The sequence below is a fragment of the Polyodon spathula genome, unplaced genomic scaffold (assembly GCF_017654505.1).
Source record: "Polyodon spathula isolate WHYD16114869_AA unplaced genomic scaffold, ASM1765450v1 scaffolds_819, whole genome shotgun sequence".
NCBI lineage: Eukaryota > Metazoa > Chordata > Actinopteri > Acipenseriformes > Polyodontidae > Polyodon > Polyodon spathula.
Window position 1 is genome coordinate 62171 of NW_024472306.1, and position 11131 is coordinate 73301.

Sequence of the window (11131 nt, forward strand, 5' to 3'; positions counted from 1 at the left end):
GAGCAATACACACAGCCCCTGCACCACAGAGATAACACGGACACAAACAAAGGAGATAGCTGCTTCCGCATCCAGCGCTCAAAGAATATCACAGACATCTGCAGAGCTTTTTGAGATGTTACAGTAATAAAACAATGACTCGGATCACATTATTGAGGAGTTTGGTGATAAAACGAGTGATCAGGAGAGGATTTATCAGTGTGCACGACTATGAAGAGGTATGTGAAAAATACAGCAAACAAGGGGTGGGTCTTGGCTGGAGTTGCAGTACTGAGTGTCCTCAATAAATGGACCGCTAAGCGTTAAGGTTCAAAAGTGTTTGATTTAAAAATCAAAACACGTGTTTAAATTATCTGTATTGCTAAACCCGTTTTAAGATTTCTACAACTGATATACCATCCAGTGTGAACAGCAGACTGGAGTTCAAATCTTAAAACTACCTTACCTAAGGTAACGCGGACAGTCCAAGATTAGTGCTAATCAAGGAGCTGGAAACCTTAGCAAGTTTCAAATCTTCATGCAATTACCTGAACAATCTTAAATAATTTGATTTTAAAGATGATGTATTTCAGTTTCTGGTGTAAGTTGCTCGTTGCTATCCTTTCTATGAAATAGGACTCAAAAGAGAAATATTTCAGAAGACAATGTAACTATGAATCAAACTAATAATGTGAAACACTTCACTGGCAGCGTACAATATGATCAGTGAATTTAGCAATAAGTTTGCTACTGACTATTTAAACTATATTCAAATATAAAATTATTTAAAAGTGTACTTGTGTAACGAGTTGCATAACCGTGTCATTCACAATGTCCACACGTCTACTATCTAGCTACAGGTCATGGGCAGTTTAAATAGACATGCAACAGCAGCGGCACAAAATCTCTCTAATTGCACAATTGCAAACAAAAAGGGACTGCAGCATCAACATCTACACTAGCGGGTTACTTTCCTTGCACTTTCAGATTGAGTGGACTGGTATTTCAAGAAGACAGGCTCGACTGCAGGGACTGGAGCCCACATCACCCACATGCTGTCCCCGTGCTTCAACAACCAAGCCAGCAAGCCACCACAGCGTTTCTGAGTTTTACACAAAGATTGGTTTGTCATTTTCTAGAGAAATCTGCTATGGGCAATGCAACCAAGCTAACAAAAAAATAACGACGCGTTTCAAATTTTGAAAAGGGAGCGTAGATAAATAAATAATCGAAATCAGCAGAGAAATGAACAGCAGCATAGCCAAAGAGGAACCGAATGACTTCCGCTGACGGACAAACAGGTCGAGACTGCGGGGGTGGTAATCGGAGTGACAGGGCAGGTGGCCAACCGTTTCGCTTCGTTTCACCTAGGCCAATTTTCCAATTTACTCCCGTCGCTGACATTTGTGAGAGATAAATGAGGATACATTTAAATATCAGAAGGCGCCCATTAATCACAGGCTGTGTAAAAAAGAAGAGAGGTAATGAAGTCAGCAAGAATGGAGGAAAAAGGGCTCTGCCTCTGAAACAATGCAGCATCGCAAGACAGGGGTTGTGTTGGGAGATAAAGGCTGGCAGGAGATCCCATGCATGCTAAACAGACACCAGCAAAGCTCAGTTTTACAAGGGCTGGCTTTTCAATGAAAATTCCATTAAAAGGCCTTTTATAATACAGAGTTGCAAAAATTGAATCTAGCCATTGGTTTATCGGCTTTTATTTTGCAATTCTCAATTTAAATGTTCTTTGATCAGGTTATTGAGGCCCTGCGGCCCTGTTTGAAGTCTCGCGTACTAGATTGGAATTCTAGATCTGTTTTGCTCTTTGATTAGTTTTTTCAATGTATATTTTACTATGTGTAATAATATGAATCTTTTCAGTTGTATTTGAAAGGTTTTTGAGAAGGCTCTACCCATTTGCTTCTTGTTTCTGAATACTAAAGTTTTCTCAATGCATTGATTGATGTAGTCAATACATGTCGATATATCCATTATAAAAGGTTACCATAGTAAAAACATAGCAAAGTGTATATAAAGCACAGTGACAGCATGGTAAAGCACAGGTAAGCATTGTAATGCATAACGAGGTATGGTGAAGCGTATTAATAAACTTGACAAACCAGTGCAAACTATAGTAAATGCATAGCATAACCATGGGGAAAGCATGGCAAATCTGCAAAATAGTGCAAAAAAAAAAAAAAAAAAAAAAAAACTGTAAAATTCTATAAGGGTCCATTAGGAAATTGGTTGTGGTTTTGAAAGAATACAGCATGCTGAGGTTGCTGATTTCATCTCTGTCTTCGCCCAGAGGAAAGTACGTTTAAGACACCCCTTACCCATGGAGGGGATCCACAACAATAGCCCTTGGGTGGGTCATTTTGCCCTCAATCAGGGTCTTTCTGGTCTGGGAGGCTTTCTCCAGTCGAGCCACGCTGATGGTCTTCTTGGGGCCATCGTCTGTCCAGTAGAGGTTGTTAGCCATCCAGTCCACAGCCAGCCCTTCCACAGTGTGGATCCCTAGGGAAAACACAGCAAGGTGGGGCTAGAACACTAACCCAACTGTCCAGAACTAGTGTCACTTGGCTTTCTTCACCTACAGATTCATATTAACAACAACACCACACAGCCTCATCTATAACCAGATATCTGTGTATGGAAGATTTATCAAAAGTACTTGGAATTTAAAAATATGTCTACCTATGTTTTCCATTGGCAACTTGCCATCTCCACAGGAAATCTACAAAAGCGGGCAGTTTGCCAGCAGTGGGAAATGGGACCAGTCCGCGGTTGGTACTGGCTGCCCGTGACGTACCGTCCTTGAGAATGGTCTCTCTCTCCGTGCCGTCGATCTTCTGCCGGCCGATCAGGTAGCTGGTGGCGTCGGCGAAGAAGATGAAGCCGGTCTCCGCGTGGAAGTCCAGGGCGCGGGGGTTCACTAGGTTCTCAATGGGGATCATGTACTCGTCGGGGACCTTGGCATTCATATCCATGCCCCGGATAATACCTGGGCGGCCCTTGCCATAGACCAGGAACAGCTCGTGCTCGGGTTCTGAGTGGAGGGGAAGCGGGAATCAATCCATTAACCCTTTCATGCATGAAATACTCAGAAGAGCCGGGGGGGGAAAAGTACAGCTCTGCCCAATAGTTTTTGGATCACCCGACAGAATGAACGAATTTTGCTTCATGAAGTCGAATGAAATCTGCTGTATAATGTTACGCTAACGTATTGAACTACACACCGCTTTGTAGTTTTCCACATACAGAAATTGAAAAATGTGACATTTTTAAATCTAACATGAAATACTGTACTGCCATTATGGCTTACAATATCATTTTGTAGTTTCTTTGTTTATGATAAGTAAATTTTATGTCTTTTTTATTTTTTTTTTTATTGTGTCAATCCCTAAAATTATAAGTGATGCAAAAACTTTTGGCCATAGCTGTAGTTTTGGACACATCATAAATATATTTTTCATTGAAAATATTTGCAATTTTTTCCCATTGCTTTATATGGGAGAGTCGGCATCCTCACATGAGGTCATCATGCATTTGTGTCTTCTGTATGTCCCCATATAAAGACTAGAAGAGTTTTATCCACCCCCATATGAGGTCGTCATGCAAAAACAGTGCAAGTGAATGTTTCAATGAAGATGCTTGCTCTCCCCTTGCTCTGTGGTACTCACTCTTGCAGGACTTGCCGTCGCTGCCCAGGCTGAACCCTGATCTGCAGCGGCAGGTCCGGGTCTTGTGGCTGTTCCCCAGCAGACAGATATCAGAGCAGCCGCCCGCCTTGCTAAACTGGTCCGGTTCACAAGCGTGGCTTCTCACTGCACAGGATGAGAGAGGGCAGCTCATAGGTGGAGATGCAACACACAAAAGCCAACAGCAATTCACACTTCTGTAGTGCCTTTCAGCACAAGGACTCAAAAGAGCTTCGCACACAAAAAAAAAAAAACAGTTAAACCCTTAAATTAAAAACAGTCTAATTCAGGATTTGATAAAACAATAATTAAAGAGGTGCAAAAATGTGATTTTAATTGTGAAAATTAGAAGAAATTTGAACAATTAAGAGTCTAAAACTAACATTGTATTAAAAAAAAAAACAGCTTAATTGTAAAATTGTCTATTAAAAAAAAACAAATACAATATGAAGGGCGAGCCCTTGCTATTGATAAAGACTATCCTTAAAGGAAACAAAACTACACACATACATTGCATGTGAGCGTGTGTGTCTACAGTACACTGCAATTTTCCTTTATCGTTAGCCCTTATACAGTACAGAACAGCCAAAAGACATTTCAATATTACAGCTATTTATTTTCACGGAGAAATGGGAGATCGGTGTTTGAAATATGAAGAGTTGAATGCATCAAAGACGAATTGTCGAATCTTGCAAGGCAAGAGGTTTAAAGTTTCAAGCGTGAAGGTATTAATCCCTTAGGCTGCACACTTTAAATCTGCAGAGAACTTAAAACTGCAATTTTAGTTTATCTTGGGAAAATTAAACAAATCAGCTTGGCCTGACCAGATTAGATCATTTTTATTCTCAGTTCCTGTTGCTGGGAAAGCAAAAAAAAAATAAAAATGAGAGACATCCCTGGTCAGGGAGTAAGTCTGCGCCCGCCAGCTGCACTATTGCACATTCTCCAGTACACTTGACTGCACTTAACACTTGGGAACCACTTTCTAAAAATAAAGAACCAGCCTGTGTCTTGCTGATCCAACCCGAAGCACTAAGGAGGAGATCCAGCTCGCTCGCCTCTTGCACTCACCCCCACCCCAGCTTGCATCCTCAGAGCACGGGCTAAATCCCATCACACTGGGGTCAGTGCATTCAGATGGAAGACTTGCGCTCTCTCTACTAGTGACATGTATTACAGTCTGCAGTAAACACCACTTCAGCGTTGAGAGCCAAAAAAGAACAAACAATGAACCAAAAGATCAGAGTAAAAGAGTGGGGCGACAGGCATGATATTGCTTGGTAAGGCAATGCAGGGAAGGAAATAAGACTCCTATTGCATAGCAGTTTCACCCATTCCAGGTTTTACTATGAGCTTGATTAGCCCAAGTATATAGGTAACAAGCACAGGTGCATCTTATTAAACTCGTAGCAAAACCAGAAAAGGGTCAAACTGCTCTGCAAAGGGAGTCTCATTCCCATCCCTGCAATAGAGGCATGGTAATGGTAATCCAATAGGCGTAGTTAACCCACCCTCTGGCTGGCGTCTCTGGTGGTACACATGCAGGGCACCCCCCTTGTCCACGCGGGTCACCACCTGGTAATCCGAGCTGTTGAATCGGTTCACCCGGATCACGCTGGTCTTCTGCTGCATGTTGGCGTTGTCCGAGTTGGTGGCGTACAGGTAGTTCTCAAAGACAGTCAGCCCATACAGGTGTTCAATCTGGAGGGGAACAGAACCACAGACACGTATGGATAAAGCTCATTTCAAGCCACCGTATCTAAGTGTAGCACCAGGGGGCACAACCAGGAATGGATCAAACTGCTATGCAACGGGAAGTCTTATTTCCATCCCTGCTTGATGATCAGCAAAAGCGCTAAGCAGTCAAACATCAACCCAGGCAGCCCTTTAAGCCACTACTGCTTAACCTTTGCCAATAGGATTTATTTTTTTAAATCTAGGGTATGGATTATTTATTATCTAAAACACTATAAAGCTCCTTAATGGTATAAAGAAGGAAGCCGAATCTACCGAGTAGATGATTAAGAATAATCCACTTATTTATGGTATTGGATCACCAGAAAATCATATATTACCCACATATGAGCCAACATTTAATTCTGCCTACATATTAAACAATACGTGTGTGGGTGAGATGTTCCCAGTCCTTTGTGCGTACCGTCTGATCTTAAAGCAGTTCTATTCTGCACCATGAGAGAAACCCCCAGTGCCTACTTAACTCAGCCTCCAGTTTAAGAGCAGGAACTTAATTAAACATCATTACTTCTGAGGAGCTGACAGCTGAATAGTATGTAACGTACTGATAATACAGTTAGGAAAGAAAAAGCAGTAGAACGCAGTTACAAATCAATAGCTTTGCTTTTCTAATGAGTGACAAACCTAATAAGAGGGAGCGATTCATGCCCTAGTCCTGCCCCCTGCGCTTAACATTAAACGCTGGGATCACGTTACATTCCATGAAGCAAATAAAGAGCAAAATGCCCCACTCTGCATTAGAACCTTATTCCAGCTGCTTCAGCGGTCTTTATTTGACTTGTCTTCGATTTTTATTACTACTGTAGATCTCCAGGCTGGTTTACAGCCACTAAACGTCGGTGACATTTTAAAATAAATACATTTAAAAAAAACGACGCCCGTTAATTTAGATAATTTCCAGAGGAATTTCATTAGGAATTACATTTGAATACCTTCGCTTACCACTACTCCTGGACTACCTTATCTTAGGTTGCATTAGTTTAAACCAAGACATATATTGGGATCTGTGATCTGTTTTAGGATTATTTTCTAATAAATTTCACAGATTAAAAAAAAAAAAAAACCTTGCAATGGATTTGCCGTCATTATTTGTAACGTGTAGCTGAAACGGGAGGGTGCAAGTTTTTGGAAGATTAAAGTCCAGGTTGTCCTCTACTCACCAGTAGCCCCTGGATAATGGTGTGCCGGTTCTTGCCCTCATAGTCCACCACCTCGATGTAGTCCAGGTAGGCGTCGGCCCAGTAGACCAGCCGGTTGACCAGGTCCAGCGTGATGCCGTGTGGGAACACGATCTTGCTGTCCACCAGCTTGGTTCGGTTCTGTCCGTCCATGTCGCAGCGCTCCACTTTGGGGATCTGACCATAGTCGGTGAAGAACACCTTCCTGCAGAGAGAATTCAGAACAAGCACGTCAGAAAACACCGTTCCTTCACCAGGACTAAATCAGAGCAACATGAAAAAATGACCTACAGACACGGTCAAAAGTTTACCATCACTAAGAACTGAGATATTTTCAAAAAAAAAGCTGGTTGATCTTTTATTTATCATGTAACTCAAAGAAATGACAAAATGAGTTTGCAAGAGTCTACCGGCAGCCATAACAGCAGTACAGTATTTCATGTTAGATGAACACACCCATGGTAATACTAAGCAAAATGACTTTTACTCTTAGTTGCCTGTCATCAAGGAACGTCATTAAAAAGGACTGAGCAAGAAAAAAACTCTGGAAACGCAACCTAATAATTAAATACATGCAACAAGACTGTACTGTAGAAACACATCCAGGCTATTTACTCCACATGACAAATGGAGAGAGAGAGAGAGAGAGAGAGAGAGGAGATTTGCACATTATCAATTCAGATAGGCGCATGTCAAAATCAATGTTTGGATAACTCTGGTTTTACTATACTTTAGTGAGTTTGGCAAAATGAAATTGTGCCGGCTGAACTCTATACACACAATCATGCACAGTATGTGTACCCTTGAATACGCAGACTCCCCCTCCCATCATCATCTACACCATGCAATGCACAGACAAGATTGGGCAAGAACAGCAATCCTTCCCCGAAAACCACTGAGCCCAAAAGGAGTTCCTCCTTTTGTTGGAACAGCTGTTTAAGATAGGACTGACTCAGCTGTCTGGTTTTGCTTTGCTATTCTTTTTTCCCTTAAACCTCCTAAAGGCATCTGCTTCCTGTGGTTTGGGAGCTGCAATCTGTTTAGCATGTGACAAGCGAGCAGTGGTTTTACAGCTCTCCAGCTGTAGCACAGGAAGTGTTGGCTGGGGACGCACCCTTTCTTACCCCACCCACTCCTGGCTAACTGCCTGCTGCAGGATTGGTGACTAGAGGAGAGAATGGATGGGAATTGGTTTGAAAGGACTTCCTAGTCCCTAGCGGAGCTATTTAATTCAGTTTTTACACATCCCAATAAGAAAGGCTTCTAAAGTACAGACACTTACCCCATTGCTGGATCCAGGGCTATCCCCTTGGGATTGTATAGTTCCAGGTCAAGCAAAGTGACGCACGTGTCCCCGTTCTTGTTGCACACAAATATTCGGTCATCCACGTCATCCACAAAGTAGAAATTTCCCGTTAGCCAATCGATGGCCATCTGCTCAACATCTGAAGAGAGAAAACGGACGGGTCACTATGATGCACAACCCATAGCAATTCACAGTCAATGGGATGTCATAAGAAGAATCTGCCATACACGCGTGCAGAACCTCTTTCATAAACTGCCTGCAGCCACAGCATGATGTCATTTGCATCTTCGGTATCTCCCTGGCCATATTAAAGCATTTTCATTTCCAGAGAAATGGAGGCACACCGCACTGATTTCCATTAAGACAAGCGCGGTATCCTAACTCAAAAGAAAAGGAGTTCATTCTAACATTTCAACGCAGCCACAGCAGATTAAGTGCAAGTGAAAACAACTTGAAGGTCTTGAAGGTCTTCCTAAATACTGCATACAAGCCTTCAACCAAAAACCTGTTCCAATGCATTAGGGTGATTTTCATAGCTTTTATTCTGAAGTGTAACTCTCCCTTTCAAGTTAACGCAAAATAACCATTGATAAAAGACCTAAATGAAATGAAATTAAACACTTGTGTTTCTAGTTAGGGTGGCCGCATCCATCCATCTGTGACACTACATGGTGGTCACGAGAATAGCTTTGATTTTATACCAATCCGCACCAAAAAAACGTTCTCACACAGTCCTAGCCTCCTATACATGTCCCAAACTGCCTTTGGCTATTAGAAGACTCAATTTGATTCTGTGGACCCTCTGAAAGTGCCTACAATTGTAACAGGTGTTTAAAAGCTGCACCTGATCCTAGTATTAAAAGAAAGACGCTGAATATTCTTAGCGAATCAGACGTACCCCGCAGAGCACCAAGCTAGATCTGTTTTATTGTTCTAGAAACCCGATTGAATACCAGTGGAACGGCCAGGGGCGCTGTCACATCCACTCTGCGTGACAGAGCCCCCCATCACAGCAATATTAATTGCGCCTTGAACTCACGTTTGAACGCCTCTGCAGTCGACTAGTGCTTAGACAACGATAGATATTCATGTCAAATCCAAATTGGAAAATGTCTACTGGAACTGTATTTTCATTTACAGATTCAAATCATTTCTTTACTCTCTCCGCATCCAATTTTCAAACCTCTTAATAAAAGAGAAGGCTGAACAGTAGCACGTTGAAAATATTTATGCGTCATCATTTTTCAATTTGAAAAAGGACTTGCTCGAGAAAGCTGCTTAATGGAGGACACTGGAGGAACGGTCCACTGTCTCCATCTGCGGGGAACAATTCGAACAGGAGATCGAAGCCAATTGAAGTGATTAGCAGGAATTATCCCACAGAGACAGCTATTCTATCAGCACATATTTACAACAATCTCTTATGTGTACGATTCAAGAGTCTATCTGCCAAGCTAATGAGATAATGTGTTCTTACAATTGACCAGAAAACGAAGGGGGGGGTGAGGGAGCACTTCAGTCTCCATGCTTCAAGCCTGCCCTGGACTGGAGGGAGCACCCTTTCTCCCTGGTAGGGGTGGAAACAGTTTGGTCTCCATCATACATCCTTCAAGAGTTGAGGGAGCATTTCAATCACTTGGTAATATAATGCTGTTGAAGACTTGCTTGAAGGGACGTTTTGCTTGCCTTTTAAAAGTAGTGAAGTGGTAGGGAAGCATATTACTGTAACATAGATAAACAACCTGGCATCAAAGCAGCTGTATATATTGGAGATTAATGGTTCAAAGGAACTGTTAATAATGTGCGGACTGACAGCGTCACTGCTGTAAACTGACAGTTCTCAAGCAGCACGGCATGCTGGCTTTCTGTTTAAGGCAGGTTAGGAGAGCCGGGCGGTGCATTATTCAAGACTCAAGATCAAACCCTGGGCTGTACGTACTTGTTTAGAGAGTGCTATTAATTGTGTTCCTGTGACTCCCATGCAGGCTGCAGAAGCAGGAAGGTTTAGTGAGCAGAGTGGACTATGTGGAACCACACTGGTGTCAGATTTACATTTTAAAAACAGCTTCACCTCTTAAAATGAGCTGATGTTGATAGTGCACCCCACAATCGGACTGCAGCTCCACACAGACATTACGAAATCTTTACACAAAAACAGGGCTTGAGACTCTCGCCAGCCCTACACACAGTCACACAGTCTGGGGTTTCAGAACTTCCCTCGTTTACATATATTATTGACATGTCTGTTTTTAAAAAAGACATTAAAAAAAATAACATTTAAAAGCATCTACCAAGCAACAGGCAGGGAAAATCTAAATCATATGCAGAAATCTGTCTGAGAAACAGAGGCATGCACACCAGCACTTTCAGCGTCAGCAGTTCTGGGTGAAATATACAGTGTGCTAAGGGACGCTTTTGCCTGAAGAAATTCAGATCACCAGACTTCAAAAATTCTAACTGACAGCCAATGTTTCTCCCCAGAGCTTTGGCAGCAACAAGGCACAAACACGTTGATGGTTTTAAGTTACAGCACAAGTGCATTGCTGACAAACACACCAACTGTCAAAGAACTAAACACAAAACAACTCAATCTCCATTATTTCAGCAAAGCCTGTTGCTTCAACCACAGACGCCCAGCCATTCTCCTGAAATCACATTTTGAGTTTATTTTTAAGTGGAAATCTGGTCTTTCTGGTCAAGTAAGCATCTTAAGTTATTTTAAAATGAACAAGACACGCAGAACTACAGCTATGGCAAACATTTTGCATTACCCTATAGAATTAACACATTTTGCTTCATGAAGTCGAACAAAAAATGTTAACATACTGAACTACATTCTGCTTTGTAGTTTTCTGTAAACTTAACGCAAAAACTGACAAAAAATAAAACATTTCCAAACCTTGCATGAAATACTGTACTACCATTATGGCTTCCAGTAGACTTTTTGCAATATAGTTTTGTAGTTTCTTGGATTAAATTATGTTAAATAAAATACCTAAATGATGTTCACACAGTTATATGTAATATTATATATTCAAGGTGAAGCATAACAATTGGCCCCAGCTGTAGACAGGCAGGCCGACACAGGAGAGCGGAGATGACACTGTGCTCTGTAGCGACCTCGCTGGTGAAATTCTGCAGAGAGCAATGCAGAGACAACATATCAAGTTCCATATGGGGGGGGGGTTGACATGAGAATGCACAGCGATGTGACA

General features: G+C 41.9%; 1 protein-coding gene across 1 annotated transcript in view; it reads right to left on the bottom strand.

Moving 5' to 3' along the window:
• LOC121308994 (low-density lipoprotein receptor-related protein 1) overlaps positions 1–8065 on the bottom strand; it is a gene marked incomplete at its 3' end in the record, with an annotated part of 70232 nt that extends 62167 nt beyond the window's left edge. The window contains exons 1-6 of the mRNA XM_041241780.1: positions 7893–8065; positions 6593–6815; positions 5189–5378; positions 3660–3803; positions 2789–3025; positions 2313–2493 (exon numbers count right to left, since the gene is read on the bottom strand). Coding sequence (XP_041097714.1) covers positions 2313–2493; positions 2789–3025; positions 3660–3803; positions 5189–5378; positions 6593–6815; positions 7893–8044 — 1127 coding nt within the window. The remainder of the gene's footprint in view (positions 1–2312; positions 2494–2788; positions 3026–3659; positions 3804–5188; positions 5379–6592; positions 6816–7892) is intronic.
• Between the last annotated feature and the right edge of the window lie 3066 nt (positions 8066–11131).